At 39.7% G+C, this 27508-nt stretch overlaps 2 protein-coding genes across 17 annotated transcripts in view; one reads left to right on the plus strand and one right to left on the minus strand.

Annotated features, from left to right (window-relative positions):
- LOC109418311 (dual specificity calcium/calmodulin-dependent 3',5'-cyclic nucleotide phosphodiesterase 1) overlaps positions 1 to 27508 on the plus strand; it is a 760467-nt gene that overhangs the window by 466812 nt on the left and 266147 nt on the right. The gene's annotated exons all lie outside the window — the stretch shown is intronic.
- LOC109418328 (maltase 2) overlaps positions 14984 to 27508 on the minus strand; it is a 36336-nt gene continuing 23811 nt past the window's right edge. For 3 of the 4 annotated variants that reach the window (XM_019692523.3, XM_062850734.1, XM_019692515.3), the window contains exon 7: positions 14985 to 15506. In XM_019692523.3, the coding sequence (XP_019548068.3) occupies positions 15203 to 15506 (304 nt within the window). In that variant the 3' untranslated portion in view covers positions 14985 to 15202. Of the gene's footprint in view, positions 15507 to 27508 lie in introns of all 4 variants that reach the window. The other variant, XM_062850735.1, reaches the window with a different exon arrangement.

Genomic DNA, 27508 nt, shown 5'->3' on the forward strand with positions numbered 1-27508 from the left:
TAGAAACGAATCCATTATTCATCGAACAATCGGGGTTATGAGGTATCGCTAAATGTCACATGAACCGAGAAAATTGGACAAGCTAAAAGGAATCAAAATCATAAGTGGAAATGTAGTTAGGCCCTAATAACACGTCAAGCAAAATATGAGCATGAGCATGATTATGGTATGATCGTTGACATAACACGTCAAGCAAAATATAATTGAGAAAGTCCTTTAAGCCATCAGGCGATCAAATTGATGGAATTAGGGTTTTATGACGGTTTTCAGTACCTCTTAAAAACTAGTTAGAATTCGTGGTGGCGACTTGGTGAGCGTTGAGCGTTGAAAACAACAAACAACATTTGAGACGAAACCATTGGAATTGACGTTTTCCTTCTCTTTCTCCTTTTCACTTCTTCTTGGTATAACTTTGCCAATGTAATTGTGCATGTCCGTATGGCAGAAGATCACTTAGTTTTGAAGAGATTCTGAAAGCCATGGCAAAATCAAAAGTATTTTATTTTGGACCAATGATCTCTTAACCTCTGTGCGTCTATTTGTCTTAAAAACATTTTTAACTTGGGTGAATATCCACGCATTTACCGCTGCAGCTACGTGAGTCCCTTAATGAAAATCTAAATGAAAGCAAGCGTTGCCAAGAATATCACTTGCTAAAATATACTCATTGCACATTATTGCTCTATATCACGTAAATGATAATCTTTTACAAATTGCACAACAGGAAACAATCCAAATGACGATCTGCATCATACACAGAATGAGCATTTTATTACACTTTAGAGTTCAAATCCAACAACAGATACCAAAGAATCCCATTCTATCAATAACATTGTGATTACTTTCCAATCTGAAGCATTTTCATATCTCCTCATCTGTTGCGATACGGTTCCATTTGTACCAGAATTCAGCTGTTCCGGAATCACTTTTATTACAAAATACGTGTTAAACACCATCTGATGATGTTTTATTGCCAAAAATATCTTTGTGTAATCACTCAATGAGTCATGGAAAGTACGTGCACCCATCCATTCACATCATGAAAGATTCGAACATCTCCCGGAGAGAACAACAATCGATATTTTGGGCAATCGGTTGGGCTCTGCTAATCTTATCTAAATTGTTCGGTGCACAATACCACATCTGATAGGTTGTACAACACTGACTGATTATTTGAGAGGTTGTTTGCACGAAGTACTATCTCAATGTGTAATTTGAATCATTTACTGGAGAGCTATGGGTAACAGCAATACTAAAGAATGAAATGTTTCTGACAGTGCTTTGACGAAAACAACTGAATCTTGGAGTACAAGTAAACATATTGTATTTTGCTTGCGCAGCACGGTGATTCCAGTGAGTAATGTTATGACTTATGACAAGTGATATTCACGGGAAATATTTAAAATTGGGGAATGGGGATGACCGATAAATGATGGGGTTAAACATATTAAAGATAGCTTCAGTGACTTCATCATATTGTCTGGCTGCTGCCATCATAAACAGATAGCCAAGTATATAGATATACGCGTCAACAAACTGCATTGGAACAGAGCTTTATTGATTCATTTTAGCATATAAACACAACTGTCCAAAAGTTGCATATCACCCATGGTGAATCACGATACATCACAAAGAAAGTTGTTCCCTGATGGATGGTATGATTACCTCCACCCGTTTGCTTCTTGGAACCAGATATGACATAGATACACCGATAAACAGCTCTGCGAACACATTTCCAATTAAATGTGCGCTGCTGTGTTTCGCGCTCTGATGTGTATGCTATCTCTGCTTGGAATCTGTCCAACACAAAACATACAGCGTGTATGCGGGTGCTCCAGATGAAGTTAAGAGATCAGCCGATGATCACAAGCTCTATTTATTCGATGAGATCGTTGGCATTTGGGTTGGTTCAAATTTATTTTTTTTTGCATGGATGGAAGTCTATAAGGGGGGACCAAAATTTCATCTGCGTGGTTTATGAACAGCCCCTAGCTGAGCTCAGAGCCCTTCAGTGGCACACGGCAGTTTATCAACAGCCCCTAACATAGATAACAGGCACAGAAGCAACCCCACATTCCCTGACAATCAACGACCTAAGTTCCCAAAGGAGGATACCTAAACGAACAGGTATGCCGGCCTGGAGGAGAAGTCCAGACTGACGATTGGAAAGTTAAACGCCCACCAGCTGATGAACAAAAACGGTATATACTCATTGATTTCGCCCCTTCCAAAAATCATGGCAACGTAGCACCTCTTTCCAAGACATTGTTACATCTGGAGATCATCACAGCAGATGGAATCGTAAATCAACCACATTCTGATTGATGGACGGCACTTCTCTGACATTCGGCTTTTTCGTCATATGGGGTTAGTCAAACTGTGCCCAATTCGCCTTGACGGTGGCTCTCTGAGAGAATTGCGCTATGCGATTTTCAAATTCTTTTAATTCTTTATAGAATATTTTTAAGCGAAACGTTCTCAAAGTTATCGAATGAGATTTTGATACGCTTCATTATAGACATAACATTGAGTTGCGATGGGGATCTCGGTCGCGTTGCATTGTTCGAAGGAAAAAATGAAGAAGAACACGTGTTTGGGGCAGTTCCGATGGGGATCTCGATCCCCAAACGCGCGACTATTTTCGGGAGTCGGTCGGTTTTATCGGTACTGAGATGGGGACGCGGGTATTGAATGCGGAATCAGAAGCGCGCGATAACTTTCGTTCATTCATCGTTTATTTAGTTAACATCAAATTCATGATAATACTGAATCAACAATTTGCCGTCATAATACTCGATTTGCAGCTGCAGCTCTCCAACGTCGGTCACGCCCAAGTTGGGCGAACGTTCGGCGAACGAACACCGAACACGCTAAGTACTGCTGTATTTGAACTGCGTCTGTACTCCGACTTGGTGTTTAAACCACAACACACAAATCTGTACCCAAACGTGTACTTCTGTTCAAAGTTCGTTTTAAACACAAGTACGAACATATGTACAGTACACGTGTACCGCGCGGAACGAAATATGAAGCAATCGTGCAAAAAAGAACTTTCTCGAACGACGATTGACACTTCGGCACCACTCGTTTAACAATCCGAAAGCAGCTTCGGGTTTTATTCTCGGTTTGTGCTCGGTCCGATTTTCGTTTTGTACTTCTGTACGTACACAAGTTTTGTACTTGAGTACACTTCGGTACGGAGTACGCTACAAACACGGGTACTCCGATGATTGGCGTTTGATGTTCAACACAAGTGCGATAAAACGTACAGATGTTGAACATGTGTTGAGTTTGTGAGAAGACTGCGCCCAACACTCGCCAGATCACGCTCCACCTGGTCCGCCCATCGTGCTCTCTGCCCTCTACGCCTTCTTGTAGCAACCGGATGGTTAGCATACACCAACTTTGCAGGGTTGTTGTCCGGCATTCTTGCAACATGCCCTGCCCATCGTATCCTTCCGGCTTTGGCCACTTTCTGGATGCTGAGTTGGCCGTAAAGTGCAGCGAGCTCGTGATTCATCCTTCTCCGCCACACACCGTTCTCCTGCACGCCGCCGAAGATCGCCCTTAGCACCCTTCGCTCGAAAACTCAGAGTGCTTGCAGGTCCTCCTCGAGCAACGTCCATGTCTCGTGTCCGTAGAGAACCACCGGTCTTATTAACGTCTTGTACATGGTACATTTGGTGCGGGGGTGAACTTTTTTTTTGACTGCAGTTTCTTCTGGAGCCCATAGTAGGCACGACTTCCACTGGTGATGCGCCTTCGTATTTCACGGCTAACGTTATTGTCAGCCGTTAGCAAGGAACCGAGGTAGACGAATTCTTCTACCACCTCGAAAGTATCCCCGTCTATCGTAACATTGCTGCCAAGGCTTGTGCTGTCACGCTCAGTCCCACCTACCAGCATGTACAGGGGATGGCCAAAATGTTTGGGATAGGTAACTTTTTCTCTCTCACAAAAAAGTTCAACATGCTATAACTTTTCATAGAGTGCATCAAAAAATCTCAAATTTTGACTGTTTGTTAACCTATTATATGTGCATCATTGGTACAAATTTGGGCTAGATTGATTAATCTTTCGCATAGTTAGAACCGTTCGGGTAATACACTATTTTTTAGACAACTCATTTTTGAGCTGTCATATCTCGGAAACCTTACTTACCTTACCGGTCAGGCTAAGGCCGGGGTGGCCTCTGCTGTACATAGTAGCCGCCTCCATTCCACTCGGTCCATGGCTGTTTGTCTCCAGTTCCGCACTCTGCGTAGGGTCCGCAGATCGTCCTCCACTTGGTCGACCCACCTAGCTCGCTGCGCTCCACGTCTTCTTGTACCGGTCGGATGACTCTCGAGAACCATTTTAGTCGGGTTACTATCCGACATCCTGATGACGTGACCCGCCCACCGTAGCCTCCCGATTTTCGCGGTATGGACGATGGTTGGTTCTCTCAGCAGCTGATGCAGCTCGTGGTTCATTCGCCTTCTCCAAGTCCCGTCTTCCATCTGCACTCCGCCGTAGATGGTACGCAACACCTTCCGTTCGAAAACTCCAAGGGCGCGTTGGTCCTCTGCACGTAGGGTCCATGTTTCGTGCCCATAGAGGACGACCGGTCTAATCAACGTTTTGTAGATGGTTAACTTCGTGTTACGGCGAACTTTATTCGATCGTAGAGTTCTGCGGAGTCCAAAGTAGGCACGATTTCCTGCCACAATGCGCCTCTGAATTTCTCTGCTGGTGTCGTTGTCGTCGGTCACCAGTGAGCCCAAGTACACGAATTCTTCAACCGCCTCGATTTCATCACCGTCGATATGAATTCGGGGTGGCGGACGCGGTGATTCCTCCCTGGAGCCCTTTGCCATCATGTACTTTGTCTTCGACACATTAATGACTAATCCGATTCGCCTGGCTTCACTCTTTAGTCGGATGTACGTTTCCGCCATCGTCTCAAATTTACGAGCAATAATATCAATATCATCGGCGAAACCAAGCAGCTGAACGGACTTCGTGAAAATCGTCCCACTCGTGTTTATCCCCGCTCTCTTATTACACCCTCCAAAGCAATGTTGAACAGCAAGCACGAAAGACCATCACCTTGCCGTAACCCTCTGCGAGATTCGAAGGGACTCGAGAGTGTCCCTGATACTCGAACTACGCACATCACTCGATCCATCGTCGCCTTGATCAACCGTATCAGTTTATCCGGGAATCCGTATACGTGCATAAACTGCCATAGCTGTTCTCGATCGATTGTATCATACGCCGATTTGAAATCGATGAACAAGTGATGTGTGGGCACGTTGTATTCGCGGCATTTCTGCAACACCTGGCGGATGGCGAACATCTGGTCCGTTGTAGCGCGTTCACCCATAAATCCAGCCTGATATTGCCCCACGAACTCTCTTGCAATCGGTGATAGACGGCGGCATAAAATTTGAGAGAGTATCTTGTAGGCAGCGCTCAGTAGTGTGATCGCGCGGTAGTTCCCGCAATCCAACTTGTCGCCCTTTTTGTAGATGGGACACACGATACCTTCCATCCATTCCTCCGGTAATACTTCCTCCTCCCAAATCTTGGTAATGACCCAGTGTAGTGCTCTCACCAGTGCTTCTCCACCGTATTTTAGAAGCTCGCTTGGTAGTTGATCTGCTCCAGCGGCTTTGTTGTTTTTCAACCGGCCAACCTCCTCCTCAATCTCTTGAAGGTCAGGGGCCGGAAGTCTTTCGTCCTGTGCACATACTCCTAGATCTGTTACCACGCCACCTCCGGTACTTGCAATGTCGCCATTGAGGTGCTCATCGTAATGCTGCCGCCACCTCTCGACCACCTCACGCTCGCTCGTGAGAATATTCCCGTGATTATCTCGGCACATGTCGGCTTGTGGCACAAAGCCTCTGCGCGAGCGGTTCAGCTTCTCGTAGAACTTTCGTGTGTCCTTAGCGCGGTACAGCTCTTCCATCGCTTCGCGATCTCGTTCTTCCTGCTGGCGCTTCTTCATCCGGAAGACTGAGTTCTGCCTGTTCCGCGCCTGTTTGTAACGTGCCTCATTCGCTCTCGTACGGTGTTGCAGCATTCTCGCCCATGTTGCATTCTTCTCGTTTTTCAACTGTTCACATTCGCCGTCGTACCAGTCGTTTCTGTGATTCGGGGTCGCGAAGCCTAGTATCTCGGAAACCAGTGAACCGAATTAAATGAAATTTTGAACGTACACTAACAATATACAAATGCTTCACAAACTAATAAAACATAGATACTTTTTGAACGTTGAAAAAAGTTATCATAGGTTGACACTTTTGGATTTTTCTCGAAAAAATGTAATTTTTTCACGTCAATGTCAATAAATTTTAGTGTTGATATCCAAAGATTTTCCACTTCTGTTCTCAAGTTATCTTTAATCAGATATATTAGTGCCTATTTAGATTAAAGGCTGAACACATTTAGTAATTTTTGTGTGGTGTTGTAAATTTGACTTATTTTCCTCTATATGGGTAAAAATTTCAACCCGGTATAACTTAATTCACCGTGAGAATATGTTATATTTTATAACGTTGTATTAAGTATCAATATATTGTTGATAAACGTTAAAAAATTCATTCAATTCGATTGTCTGGTTTCCGAGATATGACAGCTCAAAAATGAGTTGTCTAAAAAATAGTGTTTTACCCGAAGGGTTCTTTCTAACTCCGAGAAAAATTATTCAATCGAGCCCAAATTTGTACCAATGATGCACATATAACAGGTTGATAAACAGTCAAAATTTGAGATTTTTTGAAGCACTCTATGAAAAGTTAAAGCATGTTGATTTTTTTATGGGAGAAAAAAAGTTGCCTATCCCAAACATTTTGGCCACCCCCTGTACTTTGTCTTAGCCGAATTCACCACCAGTCCGACCTTTTCTGCTTCGCGTTTCAGGCGGGTGTACAGTTCTGCCACCGTTCCAAATGTTCTAGCAATAATATCCATGTCATCCGCAAAACAGACAAATTGGCCGGATTTCGTGAAGATCGTACCCCGACTGTTAAGCCCGGCTCGTCGCATAACACCTTCCAGAGCGATGTTGAATAGTAGGCAGGAAAGTCCATCATCTTGTCGTAGTCCCCGTCGAGATTCGAATGAACTGGATAGTTCATCCGAAATCCTTAAGCTGTTCTGCACACCGTCTATCGTTGCTTTTATCAGTCTGGTAAGCTTCCCGGGAAAGCTGTTCTCGTCCATGATTTTCCATAGCTCAGTGCGGTCGATACTGTCGTATGCCGCTTTGAAGTCGATGAACAGGTGGTGCGTTGGGACCTGGTATTCACGGCATTTCTGGAGGATTTGCCGTACGGTGAATATCTGGTCCGTTGTCGACCGGCCGTCGATGAAACCGGCTTGGTAACTTCCCACGAACTCATATACTTTAGGTGAAAGACGACAGAAGATGATCTGGGATAGCACTTTGTAGGCGGCATTCAAAATGGTGATCGCTCGAAAGTTCTCACACATTAACTTGTCGCCTTTCTTGTGGATGGGACAGATTATCCCTTCCTTCCACTCCTCCGGTAGCTGTTCGGTTTTCCAGATCTTGACTACTAACTGGTGCAGACAGGTGGCCAACTTTTCCGGGCCCATCTTGATGAGTTCTGCTGCGATACCGTCCTTACCAGCCGCTTTGTTGTTTTTGAGCTGGTGGATGGCATCCTTAACTTCCCTCAGCGTGGGAGTTGATCCGTTCCCGTCCTCTGCTGCACCAACATAGTCATTTCCTCCGCTGCCTTAGTCCTCCGTGCCTACATTCTCTTCGCCATTCAAGTGCTCGTCGAAGTGCTGCTTCCACCTTTCGATCACCTCACGTTTGTCCGTCAGGAGGCTCCCGTCCTTATCCCTGCAGATTTCGGCTTGCGGCACGTAGCCTTTGCGGGATGCGTTGAGCTTCTGGTAGAACTTCCGTGTTCTTGTGGACGGCACAGCAGTTCCATTTCCTCGCACTCTGCTTCTTCCAGGCGGCGCTTTTTCTCCCGGAAGAGACGGGTCTGCTGCTTCCGCTTCTGTCTGTATCGCTCTACATTCTGTCGGGTTCCATGCTGCAGCATTACCGCCCGCGCTGCATCTTTCTCCTCCAGAACCGCTCTGCACTCCTCGTAGAACCAATCGTTTCGTCGACTCCGTTCTACGTACCCGATAGTGCTCTCGGCTGCATTATTGATGGCTGCTTTGACTGTACTCCAGCAGTCCTCTAGAAGGGCCACATCGAGCACACCCTCGTCCGGCAACGCTGCCTCGAGACTCTGCGCGTATGCGGTGGCGACATCCGGTTGCTTCAGTCGCTCTAGATCGGCCGTCGGTACTGTACATTGTTAATAACGGAGAATTTTGGGCGCAGTTTAACCATCACCAGGTAGTGATCAGAGTCGATATTAGCGCCACGATAGGTCCTGACGTCGATAATGTCGGAGAAGTCCCGTCCATCAATCAGAACGTGGTCGATTTGAGATTCCGTCTGCTGTGGTGATCTCCAGCTGTAACGATACGGGAGGCTGTGCTGGAAAAAGGTGCTACGAATGGCCGTGTTCGATAACTTTCGTGGGAAAGTCGGTTTTCACGGTTAAGTAATCGATCTATGTGGTGCACGTTTAATATTGAACAATCGTTGACGTATGTGCATTACCCTTACTATCGCGACCAAACAAATCATAGTCGGGATGATGCCGTGTCGTGTATTTTCATATAACTAGTGGATCATAACACCTACCAAAGGAGGCTCCAAAATCCACGCCTTACCCTTCCCTACTAACAAATACTCCTTCCCAAGACAACTGTGGGGATGCTGGGGATTCCACGTGGTCAAATATAAAAGTGTACCAAACCCGTATATGCGACTCCTCAAATTGCGACTTTTTCGGTAACCTGATGAGAGGTAAGCAGGAAAATAGTCTCAGGCCATATCTGAACCGGTGACGTTCTAGAACCGGTTCCGGGTGTCCCGTTGAAAGTGGCCAAATACATATGAAAGTGTGCCAAACCCAAGCAAGCGACACATTAAAACGCGGCATTTTTGATAACCTGATAAACGGTAAGGAGGAAAATAGTATCCGTCTATTTCTGAACCGATAGTGTTCCGGAGCCGGTTCCGGTGTCCCGCCGGAAGTGGCCAATTATAAAAGTGAAACAAACCGATGCATGCGACACATCAAATTGTGGGCTTTTCGATAACCTGATGAACGATAGACAGGAAAATAGTCTCAGACCAAATCTGAACCTTGGATGTTCTGGAAATGATTTCGGGTGTCCAGTCGGAAGTGGCCAAATATAAAAGTGAACCAAACCCATGCACACGGCACATCAAATTGCGGCATTTTCGATAACCTGATGAACGGTTAGCAAGAAAATTGGATCAGACCACATTTGAAACTAGCGGCCGTTTTCCGGAACCGGTTTTAGGTGTCCTCACGGAAGTGGTCAAAACTAAAATTGATTTTAACCCATGCATGGGACACTCCAAATCACGGTTTTACCAAGTAACGCGAAGAACAGTTACCAAAAAATAATCTCATACCATATTTGGGATAACAGGTTGTGTTCCGGAACCGATTCAGGGTAACCCGCCGGAAGTGGGAAAATAAAATCTGAACCAAACCCATGCATGTGACACATTAAATCAAGGGTTTTTGACAACCTAATGACCAGTTATCAAGAAAATATGCTCAGATCCCATTAGAAACTACCGGTTGTGTCCTCAAACCGGTTCCAATGATCCTGATGGAAGTAATCCAATATAAAAGTACAACAAACCCATGCATAAGTAACCTGTTGAACAATTAGTCAGAAAATAGCTTCAGACCATATTTGGGAGATCTGGTAGTGTTCCGGAACCGGTTATGGTGTCCCGTCACATGTGGTAAAATGTAGAAGCGAATTATAAAATGCGGCACATTGAATAACTGCGTTTTAGATAGTCCGATGAGCAAGAAAATATTCTCAGAAAGTGATCAAATCGAAAAGTGCACCTAACTCATGCATTCGACACATCAAATCGAGGTTTTTCAAAAACCTGTCGAACGATTTGCAAGAAAATAGCCTCAGATCACATTAGAAACAATCGACAGCATTTTCTGACAGATTCTTTACTCCCCTCCCCCCTCGTAGCATATTTTCCCATACCTAATATGTACATGGCTCATCACACAATCCCAGACCTTCCTCCCCTCTAAAAGCTATGCCATTTATGAACGCTCCCTTAGGCTGACACAAATTTCGATTTTCTCTTATGGAAATGCTTTGACATTATTTCAGTTTGCTCGGCATATAAATAACTAGGTTCTTAGAAGAAGTTATAACTATTATAATCTTTAATATCGGTAACTTTGTCGAACGCCATTGATCTGGAAACAGCAGTGCGTCAATTGTTTACATCTACATGGCACATACAGCGCCTCTTAAATATCGGATACTTGTGCCGTAGCTGAAGGTCGAGTCGGCTAGACCAACGGCATCAGAAGCTTATGAAGTCCAGAGTATGTATTGAGCATGAGCATGAGCATGATTGACCGCCCGCGGTTGCTCCTCTGTTATTGCAAGGACAACTGCATTTACACAAAGAACCAACAGATGATGCTTGGGATTAGCTTTCTCTTCATTGTGTAAATGCTGAAATCCCAATACTTTTCAATAAGCAATACCAGCGCCGGCCGCGTCCGAATGCAGGTCAATTGAGGATAGGGAAGGAAGTGATGACATGATTCTCGCTCAGGCCAATAACCGAGGAATTCTCTGTGTTACTACGAGAAATCACTAGGAGTTTGGACAGGGGAAATGGAGATGTGTTGAGGATTTTGTCGTGGAAAATGAGTGTAATGTTTTGATTCGCGATGAATAATGCGCTCGCGAAGAAATATCCTTCTAAACCTTGGACGACGAACGCGATCTTTTGTGCCTCAAAACTCACCCTACATAAGTTATTCATTCGCAACTAAGGAGAACACAATGCTAAACACCGACGCATCTGTAGTTTGCGTTTCCGCGCGAGACAATGCTGAACGCGATCAATTCACAAGTATTAACCAAATAACACGCATGGTTCGCCGTCTATCTTTTACCGACCCTCTCTTTTTCCAGAAATTCATGCAACCTTTATTTGAGTCAAAACATTTATTCATTTGGACTAAAATATTACAAATGTCGACACCGAAGATGACGAACCATTCAAATTTTTGTGTAAATGCAAAAAATGAAAGAAACATATTTATTATCAACTAAATGTGCATTTGGAACTAGCGCCGACACATGACGTGACGAACTTTTCAATATTTGTTAGATAAATACACAAAAACCAGAGCTGCAGCATCTTCCACTAACTGGCCTCGAAATTACACTGAACTGCTACAACAACACACGGGTACGACGATGTGCACATCAAATTGTCGACGACAACACGCCCGATCCGAATGAAAAAAGCGACACTTCCTTTGCCTCCAAAAACACACTAAACCGCCTCGTACGAAGATGAGTACGCACACAGGACGACGACGCGATGCAACGACGAACCAAGACGGACTCTCCTGCAACCTTTACTATTGAGTCAAAACATTTATTCATTTTGACTAAAACATTACAAATGTCGACACCGAAGATGACAAACCATTCAAATTTTTGTGTAAATGCAAAAAATGAAAGAAACATATTTATTATCAACTGATTTTGCATTGGGTAGGGTAAATGTACCAATAGTGGTGCTATTAGTAGCTCCTTGTAGTAAAATAATTGAATAAAATTGATAATACCACTAAATAAAAAGTCTGAAAGCGTTAATCGGTAGTTTTTCACATAAATTTGCTAGGAAAAATGTAAAAACCATTGTTTATTTCAGTTTTAATCAATAAATCACTTGCACCAACTATATGTACACGGTTCCTATTATGGAGGTAAAATTTAACATTGGTCCCTATAGTGGCGCATGCCATTGAATTCTTATGGGACCCACCACTATAGGAACACTACCACCACTATAGGTGCAAAGGAGCAAAAAAATTAAGGAAAATAATTGTTTAAAATAGGTTTTTCGGCAAATCCTGAACACAAAACTGAATTAATGTTATTAATTAGGTGTGATGCATCTATTAAAAGTGTCATTTGCAAGCTTTTTGGTCGAAATAGTGCTAAATTGCCACTACCACCACTATTGGTACTACCACCACTAAGGGAGCTTTTACCCTACTAACGCCGACACATGACGTGACGAACTCTTCAATATTTGTTAGATAAATACACAAAAACCAGAGCAGAATTGTATAAATCCTTTAGCATTAATTATTATTATTATTATTATTATTATTATGATAAAATGGAAAGAGCTCACCAATAAACATCCTTCGAAGTGTCCAGCGCGTATGTGCTACAGCATCTTCCACTAACTGGCCTCTTCTCCGAAATCACACTGAACCGCTACAACTACACACGGGTACGACGATGTGGACATTCAAATTGACGACGACGACGACGACGCAGCCGGTCCGAATAAAAAAGCGGCTTTTTCACTTTGCCTCAAAAATCACTCTAAGCCGCCCCGTACGAAGATGAGCACAGCCAAATCTGCGACGACGACGACGCGGCAGGCCCAAATGAAAAAAATGGCCTCTTCACTTTGCCTCCAAAATCACGAAGATGAGCACAGTCAAATAGACGACGACGACGACGACGACGGACGATCCGAATGAAAACCTCTTATGAAGTCCAGAGTATGTATTGTGAATTTACTTCAAAGATGATTTCAAAGGGAATTTCCTTAAGCTATTTGGGAATCGCCGTTCGATTCAAGGAACGTTTCCATGCGTTCTTGTAAAATTATAGACTGCTAAGTTTATGCGCTTGTTACGTTAAACGACCTTTACAACAATTCTTTGTAATATAACATATGAAACACGCATTGAAAAGTTTGTATGTATTGAAACTTTTTTTTATCTCGACAAACTCTTCCAAAAATGCATTGCAAAATGCACCTTCGACTATGCTCCTCCATCAGCTGGCAGCATCCGTAGCATGGGCAGCATAAAAAAAATGTCAGATTGGATCAAAACAAACCACACCAACAGAGAGAGAGATTCTCACGCACATGTTGCTACGTTCCTATGTTCCTACGTTAAATATGTCAAAGCGATGTGTCAGTTTGGCTGCTGTCTCGCTTTTCAATCGAACGACGATTCAAACAGCGATTCCAAAAACGACGGTTGCGATTCGTCGTGTTCAGTTAGCAAATCCACGTAAAATAACATCTTCATATGCCATCCAGTAGACGTATCGCTCAGCGGAGAGGAAAGCGCAGATAGGCAAAGGGGCCAGAGGATGCGTTGAGATAACAGAGTAACAGCATATTTTTAATCTGATTTCATTCAATTACAATACCAAAATTTGTTACTGAAATATTTGCCAAATTCTTTATTATAAGATTGTTATTGAAACATGTTATAAAGTTGATCTTCCAAGAACATTTTATTTTTGTTATGCTATTTGCAATTTTGCGGCTTAAGGTGTCATTAGACTGTTTGTCATTATGCCACATATTTGGCATTGAAGTTCGACATTTATCCAAGATTGCAATGATTCACGTTGTGGTTGGTCATTTGTTGGGCTTGCTTGGCCAAATATTTGTCACGTCTAATGGGATCTTTATGACAGACAAGTTTATTACATAATGTGTTTTGTTATTGACATTGAAATAACAGATTCCATTAATAATAATTATGCCATAATAACGCATTTTGTTATGCTGTAGTTGTTCTCTTCAGCTCGGGTAACTGCGTAAGCCATGAAATGTTTTAAAAACTCGAGAATGAGTATCTTGTTGATCGATCATTTTCTATGTTTTATAAATCGTTCTCCAATTTTCTATGGATCATTTTTCATATTTTATGGATCGTTTTCCTATTTTCTATGGATCATCTCATGAATCATCTTCTATGTTTTCAAGGATTGCTTCCTATTTTTATGGATCATTCTATGAATCGTTTCAACCATTTCAAGGAGTACTTTATGAAATTCTGAAGTTTTGTATTGCCAAATCTTACGAAAAGAAGGGAGCATTCGACAATGTTTCATGGATCCGAATGACTGCTTTATGGTTTTCTGGTATGCTTCTTTGGAATATTGTAAAGTTATCAAACGATCATTTGGCAATTTTTCATGGATCGTTTTATAGGTTTAACGGCGCAAACGGGCTGCCGGGTAGATCACCTTTTTGAGTTGTGTTGCGGCGAAAGATCTACCAAACCGAACCCTAGTCCTAATTGCTTCCAACTAGTGGAACAGCATATTTTAGTTATCAAAGGAAAATAATTTGGTCCTTATTATATTTCGAGGTCTCGGTTTTAGGTGTGGTCGAACCGGATCTTGAAACAAGAAAAAATGGATTAGTATTCCTAATCTTTTATTCGGTGTTCACCGGTTTGCAACAGAAAGGACTAGAGTTCCGATGCATAGTCATTATCAGTATCATTTTTAAACGTTCTCGATAAGGGATCCGATTTTGACATAAAAAGGAGCATGTTAAAAGCAAAATCAATCAATAGGACAAATCGGTGAAGTACTAGATTTGTAGTAATGAGCTGAATTTTTTAGTATGGTAAGAAGGTCAATTCTCCGTTTCTGCAATGAAATGGCGCAAAAAGCGTGGGTATTATGATTCCTTGCCTAATTTTATGCTATTTGAGCAAAACTTTGGGCAACAGTGTTGTTGTTTTCTCCATTTCTTACAACACAAACAACATAGTTATCCCAAGTTTTGCTCAAACAGCATTAAATTAGGCAAGGGATCATAATACCCACGCTTTTTGCACCATTCCATTACAGAAATGGAGAATTGAGCTTCTCACCATTCTAAAATTCAGCTCATTACTACAAATCTAGTACTACACCGAACGTGCCTCATTCCAGCCGGGGCTGAAATCGAACCCATCACCATCCGTTTATGAAGCGAACGTGTGCCACGGGCCCCGACATTTGAAGTAGGATAATTTAGGAAAATTCGGTATGTACAGAAAATACAGAAACAGCTTTATAGTTTTTTTAAATGGAAATTATGGATCAAGTTACCTCAACAATTCGCTGATACAAAATAACAAAGAACCTTGCACACCTCATTATAATGTCGACAATTCATCTCTTTCAGGTGAACTCATTATCTTGCACAGCACTTAGATGTATAATATCCTCCCACTGTACTGCACTGCAAGGTAATCTACATCAACGGCAATGGCCGTGCTACTCCCAGGTCACATTTTTTCTTCGCTGCTATTGCTGCTGCTGCCATCACGTTACCACTATTGTTGTATTCATCGTAACCGCTGTTGTTACACCAATCGAGGAGTGCCTGTCGGCCCCAAACGGTACCACCAACACCGCCCCGATGACGGTACAAGTGGTACAAACAGGATCCCAGTGCAATTAATATTGACGCAATTACGGTGATGTCCTTTGCCGTGCTTGGCAGCGTAACCGGAAGGCGGATGCCGAAGGGCGGTAGTTGGCGTTGGGTGTGGCCACTGTTTGCGACATGGAAATGGAAAAACAGATGTAGAAAGAAAGGGAAAAAAAATGACATGAAAAATCACTTCCTTGCACGAGAGATGGAGTCGTCGGTCGGTTGTCGATGGGAGTGCAATTGTTGTACCTAGCGGTAAATCCTGTGAAGGGCGTGATGAGAGTGCGTTTAGGTAATTGTTGGAATGGTAATTATGCTTTGGGTCTAGTACCGTTATTTTTTGTGGCAAAATAGAAAACACAAATCTGCAGCATTCAACCTAAGGCTCATCTTTGAAGCGCATTCATCTTCAACTATAATAAATTTAAGGATTAATATTTAAGGTCACCATGTCAATAAGAAGCAACAACTATTGCACGCCTCAGTCTCTTCCGTCCCTCCTAGACGCATTTCAATTTTGACCATAACTCATGAATTAATAGCATTAGGAAAAATATGTTGACCCTTTTATACACTCTAGGCAATGCATGTTTCACCAATTGGAAGTAAACTAACGTAAATATTCAAGAATTTACTTAATTAAGTTGAAAAGATTCGATGCGATGGTATGCAACGTTGGTCTATGGTACAAAAATTGGCCTATTAGTGGATACAACGTTGGCCTATTGCTTTCCATTAACTAGAACCACTTACTAACTCATTTTTTTTTAATATTTCTGCTGAGGTATTATCTGTGTTCGTTCACCAATCCTACTTTTAAATTACATTTTTGGAGCCGAATTTTCAAAAAACTTTAAATAAATCACTTGAACTAAAGTTCTTTCTTAATTTAGTAACGAAAGCAACGCAACCTTATTATTGTGTTTTATTTTTACAGTCACCGCACACAAAATCTTTCCTCTTGTTCGTACTTTCTAGTTCTTACGCAAGCAATGTTGTTGACGTCACTTTATCGGTGTTGTTGACGTCACTTTACTGATAGGCCAAGATTTGGGTACATAGTGAAAAAAATGTCCTCAATATTCGGCCCACATTCAATTTGTAAAATAGCTATTATTCATTGAAAACAAATATACAAGTTCAAAATAGCGTCTTTGACCGTCGCATCAAATGTTCACTTATTGAAAAGTCAATTCGAAATGTTCCAGAATCATGCCATTTATGATCATGTGTATGGACTACCCACTAAGCCGAAGAAGCGTGGCGTCTAAAAAAGCTAAACAAAGTGACATTTTCATTCAATTTTAATGCTCCAAAGAGCTAAAATTGAAACGAAATGTTACAGTTCTAGAGCTTGATTTGAAAAGGTCGTATGTGCTTTTGTCGATTAAAAGTTCGATCAGTTGGATTCGCTTATTATAGCATAAACCGTTGAAATTGAACAAAGTTGATACATACAGCAGAATCATCACAAAACAGGCTTTCCGTTCCATCATTAAAAGTCTCCAAAATATCTTCCCTATTGCTACAATAACTAAAATAAACTGATCGAATTTTATATCGACAAATTTACATACGACCTATTCAAATCGAGCTCCAGAGTTTTTTGGCGCATAGCTTTTCCTATATCCAGTTATGGGTGTTTGTTGGAATTTTTTGTTTACATTAAGATAGGCCGAACGAGGGGACTATGCCAACGAAGCATCCCGATACCCTATATGAAACTTATTCAGTCATCAGACAGAGGAGAGTCTGCTCTACCTGATACTGGTGAGAAATTGTACATGAAAATGGGAAATACGCTAGTGGAGAACTGGAGAAGCAGAAACTTGCAATGATTGTTACACCCTTTTTCAATGTTAGTCCAGTACTGTAATTTATTGTCCCAATATAACAATAATTTCTAATGAATACATACTTCTTTTCCATTTTGTTTCAGGTATGTCCCATCAAGTATGACTGAGAGTTATTGCACATAAATGTTTCCTTGAGGCGCCCTTAATACTTTTTGCAGTCCAATACGTGAGTAAAAACCTCGTTTTCATTTTGTAAGAGAGCTAACATAGGCAAAATTGTTAGAACAAACATCTTTCTGACGCTTGTATCTAGAAGTTTCAGACCAAATATTAAATTAGATTTTCACGATTTATTCTCCTAAGATGTTAGACTGGGCGCACTACGATAACGCAATGTTTGTTCAGCGAGCCTGTCTGGATCATATTAACCCCACCATCCTACTGGGGTTAATCTATTGATAAAATATAGACATGAGATTAGCAAGTCATCTATTTTAACCCTAAAAGGGATACCTTCATGGCCTCAGTTTCGTCACCTCGCTGAGTGTGTTCCATCAAAGACGAGCTCTGAAAGGCGCCTGGGGTCCAATGGACCCCAGATATCCCTTTTAGGGTTAATAATAGTGAGTTATAAAGCCTTGTTCAACCTTAATCAACAAGGATCGCCTTTTTTTTTATTTTAGTGGATATTTCCAAATTACGACAAGGATTGTGAAAACCACAGCATTTATCCAGGAGATACAAAATATTTATACACTAAAAATCAACTTTGATAAATCATTCTTGATCATGCTGCTTCTAATTTGTCAGTTTTGGGCACCTTCAGGACACTAGGTTCACCGTGAGATGTGAAAGTGGAGCAATTTGTGCACTTCAAATGTATGCTGGTCGAAGAAAACCATGAGAATGTTCTGCCAAAGTGCACTAAGCACAAAAAAGTTTTCAAAAATATGAAAGAGATTCGAACTTGGATCATCTGAGTGATAACCAAGCGCGTTACCTCTAGGTTATATTACCTTGCTGAAGGTCGGTCGTTAAGCCTGAATCAAGTTCTAAACATTCTTCTCAAGGATGGTTTTCGTGAAAACACCATTTTTCGATCAGCCAAAGCGAACCAAGTATTTGAGTTTTTTAAGCTTTATTATTCTAAAGGCTCGTTGTTCAATGACGGCTCCTGCGTTAAATTACCAGTATGAGGTGTATCGACATAACGCTGGTATTAAAAACTAGTTGGTTTTTGTAATATTGAGAATAAATTGATTCTAAAATGCTGTGGACTTGGTTCGGTCTGGCTGAATGTGATTTGGAAAAATGGCAATCAGTGCCATCGAAACATAATTGGTTCCTCCAACACCCATATTTCTAATAACGTGTTCATTTCTCTCACATATTGTATCTATGAGTCGGTTAGAAGCTAGAAATCTGACGGTGATGAGGAGAACTTGAAACGTTCATCACCTGGATCAAAACTAAGATATTTCGCTGATTCTATCGAATGGTTTACAGTTCACTCTGGTTGGACGCAAAATAATGTTTTGTATGTTCCGCCAAACAGAAATTTTGAATTTACTCCACGAAGAGCTGTCAGAATTACAGGATTTTAACATGGAAGGAAGATCATCATTTTCTTCACCTAATGGTTAAGAAAACTCAATTTTTCAAAAAATGGTCTTTAGTTCGGTTTAGCAGAACCCCGACCATATGATAGCTGTGAATCCGATTCTGGAATTTCGTACCATTTGATATGTAACTGTCCAGTTTTTGCAACTGAATTGACTTGACTTCAGAAACCTGGCACAAATTCCCCAAATGGAGGAGAACGTGCCTCTGGAGTGGACCTACTCATACCTGGCACTGGTCAGAGTATGTAATGAATATTGGGAAGCATTGCTCAGGAGGGCCTGGAGAAGCAAGAATTCACAATGGTTGTTATGCCCTTTTCAAATGTTAGTCTAGAAATGTAAATTGTAATTGTCTTTTTTTGTATGAAAAATGTGAAAACGTTCAATAAATGTTTATTTAAGGCATCTGATGGCTGCTGAAGCGTAATAAACCGTTATAAATTGGTCAAATGGTTCAAAAGTTACGATTTTTTGAAAATTTTTAGTTTTGAAAAACCTTGATTTTTTAGACCACCCTATATGAAAATTGGTCACCCTAATGACGAAATAAAAAAAATGCGGGTCTAATTATTTCCGAAGAACTACAAGCCTACCAAGTTTCACGACAATCAAAGATGCACTATATCGTTTTTCTATGGAATGGCTGCAAAGTTTTACTGTTCACATATGCATCCCATTACTTTTTCAATTTAATGCCGGCCATATAGTTGCTTTCCTTCGAAGCATAAATAAATTCAAGTCAATTAGAGGAAATTAAATAAACTAAACTAACCATCTCGAATTTTGAAATGATGATGAAGTTTTGTTACTATTATTTTTATATATTTACGACACTTCACCTTAGTAGGCATTCGTGTCGGCTTGATGAAGTTTTGGATAAATTGGTTTTTTATTAGAAAAATAATTTAATTGTTATAATTTTCTTTCGAGAATTTTCAGTTTAGTCAAAGACACATTCTATGGACCCCGTATCATCAATGCCAATTTATAGAAGGTGAGTTATGGTATTTTTGACATTTTTATCACATTCTACATTACTTTTGTCATCCAAAAGTGTATTCGACATGATATTAGTGTGACAATAAATATAAATTGAACGACGGTTAAGATTAACATTAAAATCGTGATTTTAAGTCTTTTAGGCGCATCCAAACTGTCGTATTTTAAACACCAACACACTGATTTTTCAAAAGTCTTCCATCATTTGTAGATAAATGTATGAGGATATTTCTGCATAAAAAGATTTTTAATCGGAAGACTTTACAACTCTGAAATATGGCTGATCATAGTATGGGTTTTTATTGCGTTGTAACGTCACGAAAAATCAACATTTTCAAATTTTATTCAAATACGGAAAACTTTACAAATATGAAATTTTGTATGCTCTTTGTACTCAAAAAGATCTTTCAAATGAGACTAAAAGAAAGAAAATCGGTTCACGGAAGCCTGAGTTTCACCTGGTTGAAGTTTGCGTTGTAACGTCACGAAAAAAAAGTTCTGTGGAAAAGACCAAATCTTTCTGGCTTGGACGGCTTCTGAATTGGACAAACGCAGTTCTATATTCAAAACAGTTTTGTTCTCGTTGTGTATTAGCTCTTTTTCAGGATATCGTTTATAAATTGCGTACCATTGCCCGTTCATAAACTACGTAGACTTTTGAAGGACGGGGGAGATGGTGTTTGGCCAAAATCTACGATGTTATTGTACCACCAAATAAGTTTTTTTTTTAATCGTAATCAAATACCACTCAAACCGAAAATTTCTGTGATATCAGTGGCCAACATACAAAACACTGACGAAATTACAAAGTTATTAAGTTGGTCAAAAACTAACAGTTGATGGATAGTTTGATTTAAAGTTCAACCAACAGGCGGCGTTAGAGAACTTACAAATTTTGAATTTCATACATCTCAGGATCCCTATTACATAGAAATACGATTTCTTCGGCAAAGTTGTTTGGTAAGTAAAGGACTTGCAGTTAATTTACCAATAGATGCGAGATTTTGCCACTAGAAGACTTTAGTTTCCTTTTTGTTAAAGCAGGCAAGGGATTAGAATTTCTTGAAAAGTATTCTACAAGCTGAAACTTTTTTCACTTTAGACATATTGTATTTAAATCAAATTGTAATCAAAGATCAATATATAATTTTTTTCTTTCAAAATTTAGTTGGATTTGATTCACTTATTCCGTAGATATAAGAGTTAATAGAACAACAGTCAAAAATATTATTCTGCTTAAAGCGCTCCATCTTTGTGTAGAGCTAACCATCAAGTCCAAAATTGTAGAACAGATAACAAGATGAGGAACTATCAGTCAACATTTCAGAATTTTTGATACATTTTATAAAAAGTTACCGCGGTAATTAATGACATGTTTTTGAAAATTTACAACTACCACCACTGTGTGGCAGAAAATAATACCATACGGCTATTAAACTTAAAGTCCTTGATCTTCCAAACAACTTTAATTAAGCAACCGTCTTTCCAATTAATCGCGATCCTGAGATAAGTAAAACTAAAAATGTGTATGCCCTCTACCGCCTCCTAGTGGAAGGATTTAAAAGCATACGGCCCATCAATTGAAAGTTCTTGACCAGTCAAACAATTTTGTCGAGGACACCAACTATCTAAATAGTTAGGATCTTGAAATATATGGAATGGATATTACGTCAGTGTTACATCTATTTATAATATAACAAGAATCACCGACAAACAGACGTAACACCTACGAAATTGAAACACATATATCTCAGGACTCTAATAACTTAGAGTTTAGACTTTTAGAATGTTGATGTCTCTGGAAAAGTTGTTTAACAAAAAATTGCAGTTTAAAAGCCGTTTGGTTCAAGTTTCTAACTGACTAGTGGTAGTTGAAATTTTGAAAAATCATGCCCTTTATATTTATTTAAAAAATATTCAACATGTTCAACATAAAGTGCCCAAAGATTTTGCCAAAAATTAGTTTCTTAACTAGTCAAAATTTGTTGAAAACTTTTTGAGAAATTCTAAACTATTGAAAACTTTCAATTAGCGTCGCCCAGTGTGTCTGAATCTCACATCCAATAGTAAATCAGCTGTAAGTTTTTGACTTATCAAACAACTTTACCAACACAAGAGTTACATGTAATTATGACTCTGACATATAGGATGGATTTTCTTGTCAGAATTAGGTCTATTTGTCTCTGGAATCACAGAAATTGATGCCTCTAAGTGGTATGCAGATCCTCAGGTATGTCTTTGGTTCAATAACTGCTCGCACATCGTACAGCGTTTTTAATTGAATCAATGACATTGCATAAATTATTGAAAAAATGTTTAATTCGACGACGTGATTAGTTTTATGCTGCAAAATCTAAATATCTGGCGGTGCGAAGTTATGAATATTAATGGTTTAGTCTTTGGAACAATATTAGATGAATATGGGTGGTACTAGGGGTACCGTTAACCTTCATGAAAGAGTTTTTATACTGTTGATAGCAATAACTTGGCCCTCCGAGCCTCTTATCAAAAAACGGATTTTCAATAGAATAAAGTTGCTCTTGGAGCAGTGAATATAATTCAATAATATATTCACCAATTCGAGCAATTTTGGCTGATTATTCTGATTCTAAAATGATGTGCATTTTCGTGACGTTACAACGCGAGCAGAACCCTGTTTGAAACTGAACTTGCGTTGTAACGTCACGAAATGAAAAAGTCGATTATCCAAAAACAAATCCGAAATTTAAATGTTTTATTCCATTGAATTGAAGAACAAACCATCAAGTTTCAATGGTGGGAGAAATTTTCAGTTTAAAATAAAAATCCGAGCAAATTTTTCTAGATGTTGGTTGCGCGGTAGAGCGGGTCAAATTCTAGCGCGTTGTAGCGTCACGCTACAAATACGCATTTCAAACAAGTTTTTCTAATGAAAACTAAATGTTAAACAGGTCAAACATATAGGAAGTTTTACAAGGAATCTGAATATGACAAAATATTTTGAGGTTTACGCTCGTTTTTATGAATTATAGTGAAAAATTTGACTACGAATGCGTAGAAACGTTGTAACGTCACGGTAGAATGTGTCCAAAGGTTTTCAATAGCTTTTTATATTAGTTCTAAATGATCAAAATTTCATTGCATTCGGTTTGTTGAGTCCGGAGATATAACAGCTCAAAATTAACTAAAGGATTATTATACCGTGTAGAAAAGCCCGATCTTTTTCAAATTTGGACCACCGATACAAAACTAGTTGATAAACTTACAGTAAAAATTTGAGAATATTTGATGACCTTTTCGAAAAGTTTCAGCTAGTTGAACGCTTTTTGAAATGTGAAAATTTTACCTATCCCAATCATTTTAACTATCCTCTGTATGTAAAATATATTTTCTTAAAATTTTGATAATAATTAATAATACACATATTATACATTTCTATTCAGTTGATCTCTAGTTGGCAATTTCCTCATAAAATGGTGCTGTTGTAAAATCTCAGCTCAACAAAAGCGATGCATTTTGGGTGTTTTCTGCAACTGTCTTTATCTGGGAAAGCTAAATATGTTCCGGATCATTAGGCCGAACGCCATTTGGCCGAATGCCGTTTGACCGAAAAAGTAATGATGATTTTAAGAGATTAGTCACTGTTGTCTATATCAGTGTAAGTTGAAAGATTCGAAGAAGGAAAAAAAATCTGTCAATAATATTCATCCCAAGTAACACAGAAAACATCTTTGAAAGTTAAATTTGAAAAAGATGTTGTAGTATAGTACTATAATCGAATCTGAACACATCCTTTGTTAAAATCATGTTTTAACTATGTTTGGTAATAACAAGTCACTGAATAATCTTATCAACCCAACCACAAGTTAGAGTAACGTAAGTTGAACGTTAATTGCACTAGGGTTTTGTATCATTGTCTTCCTACAGTTCAAGATGATATGAAAAACATCAACAGTACATAGTTATATCCTTTGGGCTGAAGTATGTTAAGAATACGTTGAGTTTACGTATCAAATGAAGAGATATAGCGAATTGATGAACTTATACACCAACGATAAGTTCATCAATTCGCTATATCTCTTCACTCATTTGAACATTGTTTTATGAAAAATCATTTGCACTTGAAGCTTTCCATTTAATCCAACACTAATATTTACTGTTTTGCGATTGTTGATTGCCTGGAGTTAATATTTCGTTGTCATCCAGGCACCAAATTTGCTTAAAGGGTATAAGAATATTTTCTAAAATTCTTGGCGATTGCGGAAGTCGCTTTAGTCCTAATGGGTCAGCAGAGGAAAGTCACCATTGAACTTCACCTCAGTGTCAAGCCTTATATGTTATCTAAAATCACTTCGGGTACTTACGTGACAGCTAAATCTCACTTGAAAACACTAATTTTGACTCTGCGATACTTTAAAATTTCAAAATATTTAGATTGGAGTAAGAAATTGCACTAAAACTTTGTTATTGTTGTACCTATGATCAGAGATAGTTTCGGCTTTGTAGTCTTGTTTTAGTGGAACAAACAAGACTGCAAAGCCGAAACTATCTCTGATCTCCAATCACAGTCGAACCAACATAACAAGTTATACCTATGTTCAAAACAGGTATTCAAAAACAACAATCACATCGTTGTATGCTATTTGGAAAAAAATGTTGCAATAACGTTATTATGATGTTATTTCGATTCAAGTTGTATTCGGCAAACATGTTGTTGTGATATACACCCGATGTTATTAAAACGTAATTCTAATATTCTGGATTCTTTTCTATCAGGACTGATTTATTACGGTGCCTGCTAAAATGTTTCACACTAATATTTGTATATATAGCCGTTTGGTCATGTACAGATTCCTATCCAAAAAATATTTATCTAGGGCAGTTCAAATATTCAATGAAGTGATTTAATTACCTTATTTATATGTAACGAATACAAGCACATCTTTAGTACAATGATTAAAAGTAGCATTTCAAAACTTCCAGACGGTGCTGTGTCAAGTAGCCACAATGTTGCATGTCTGAAAATTTGTTGAAAAATCTCACAAAAACCAGAGAGATGACCAAAACCTCCCTTCTTGTTATCTATCTGATGGAAAGCGAACGAATGCATGAAAGGTGAACGGGCCCATATAGCCGAGGCGGTAAACGCACGGGTATTCAGCATGACCATGCTGAGGGTGACGGGTTCGATTCCCGGTCGGTCCAGGATCTTTTCGTAAAGGAAATTTCCTTGACTTCCTTGGGCATAGAGTATCTTCGTGCCTGCCACACGATATACACATGCAAAATGGTCATTGGCAGAGGAAGCTCTCAGTTAAAAACTGCGGAAGTGCTCATAGAACACTAAGCTGAGAAGCAGGCTTTGTCCCAGTGAGGACGTTACGCCAAGAAGAGGAGAGGAGGTGAATGTGCTTATTTCACCATAAATCTTGAATGGCACATGAAATTAAGTCATAGTGGCCGAACATCGAGATGGTAAATTACAAATGAAATGTATGGCTTGAACATTATTTTCAGCCATTACTAATATCACATAATAGGTGTCACAATTATTTGCAGTGTTCATTTAATAAATCGTGATGTTTCTGCTACCAGCAACTAAGTTCTTACGATGTTGCTGAGAACATATTCGATACTTAATGTTATGTTATAATAATGTATTGAAAAACATCTTTTGTAACATCATAAAGATGTTTTATAAGCCGCCATTTTTGCGCTTTTTCGGTGATATAAGTGTACGAAAATAAGTTTTCCATAGTGAGAACAAAACATAGTCATTTGTATGAAGCATGTATTATATACATTATTTTAACAAGTTGTGTTACTTGGGATAACATCAATGCTAACTGTTCAATACCAGTTTTACGTCTGTCCTTCCATCTGTGGCCGGTGCATGCTGCATCGACATCATAACCGCTTATATCACTGGTCAAGCAGCGATCGCTCAACCAACACATCCACCGTACATCTATATTAACGAGCATCGCTTCCCCTCAACGGATACACCTAAGGCAATAGTCAATACGTCGGAGCTATAACATCTCATAGCGCTGGATTGGACAAACAACACACCACTTAGGAGATTAAGTTCATCTCGATCCTCTATCACAACCGGTCGTGCGGTCTAGACATAATACGTGCCCAACTGATTCGTTGTGTTCGTCCACAATTGTGTTGTTGACATTTGTCGTAATATTTAATCGAGGAAGTTTTTGTGTGTTGAAAATCAATAAATTAAGTGCTAAAGATAGTTGTAAGAAGAACCTTAATCGTGTTTCGTGAATATACATAGTCTAAGTAGTACATTTGTGTTCTAAGTGAACTAAGTTCTGAAGAAGCCGAAAACCCACAACAGAAGAAAGGCTGAAGTGCAACGAAATTTAAAAAGGTCCATTGAATTTTCTATGCTATCGAACACTAACTAATCCCGTAATGATAAAACTACAAAGAATAACCTATAATTAAAAGAAGGAAATATTTCTGATGGTCAATATGGCAGCTATGTGGAATGTTATTCAGAGTTTTCCCAGGCTTACAAATTCTGTTGATGAGAATTCGCTCAAACGGCATTCGGCCAAACGACCCTTTCGGCCAATTGGCTTTCAGCCAAATGACATTCGGCCAAATGGCATTCAGCCAAACCACATTCGGACAAATAGCTGGACACCACTAAGTACGTAGCAATCATTACTTTTTGTAATAGCCTTGATCTGTCCTAATATCTGTCAATCTGTAATCAGGCCAAACATTTCAATAGGTCCTATCTGCATTTGAGAGGCTCTCTTTGTTCACCTTCTCTTTCAATTATTGCAATGTAATGGTGAACTTTTCAACTTTTTTTGCAGTACAAATCAAAAGACGATTGCTTTGACCATCGTTCAATGCAAGGAGACAATCATAATACAAATAAACAGCTGACAAATTAACGAAAAAGAGGGAAACCAAAGAGAGCCTCTCTTCTGCAGATTGGACCTTTAGACATGTTTGGCCTGTAATGCTTGCATGCAAGTCGTTGAAATTTTCATACAAGTTCTTACAGATCAAGTGTGAGATAGACATGACCACCAAAAGTAGGATAGTGTAGAAGATGGTTAGGGTAGACGGTAGGGAAGAGGGCAGGATGGAGAGTAGGGTAGATGCCAGAGTAGAGGCTAGGGTAGATGGTAGGGTGGAGGCCCAAGTAATACACTTGTCATAGAAGGATCGTGGCAGCGCACGTTTTTCTTGCGCAAAAGTCACTGTGTCACAAATCCGAACAAATGAAAACAAACTTGCTAGAAGTAAGTGACAGTGAATTCTACGTAACCAACACCTGTGCTGCCGTTACTCTTTTGTAACAAAAATGAAGGGTAAGATTGAGAGTTAGGGTTACGGTAGAAGCTGGGTAGATGGTAGGGTAGAGGGTTAGGATAGACGGTAGAATGGATAATAGTGTAGAAGGTAGGGTGAAGGGTAGGATGATGGATGGGATTAAAGGTAGGATAGAGGATAGGGTAGAGGATTAGAATACACGGCAGGGCAGTGGGTAGGGTAGACGGAAGGGTAGAGGATAGAGGATAGATGCAAGGTGGCAAAAACCCACTTTCGTACAGATGCAGTTTTGGGAAAAAAATATGTGCACGGGTAAAAATCCAGAACCCAAAACATGACGAAAAATTTATAAAATCATAATTTAATTAACTTTGATGTTATGTGAACTCGTCTAAAATGGAGTATTTTGTCTGTGG

This window comes from Aedes albopictus, chromosome 2 (genome assembly GCF_035046485.1).
Source record: "Aedes albopictus strain Foshan chromosome 2, AalbF5, whole genome shotgun sequence".
Taxonomy (NCBI): domain Eukaryota; kingdom Metazoa; phylum Arthropoda; class Insecta; order Diptera; family Culicidae; genus Aedes; species Aedes albopictus.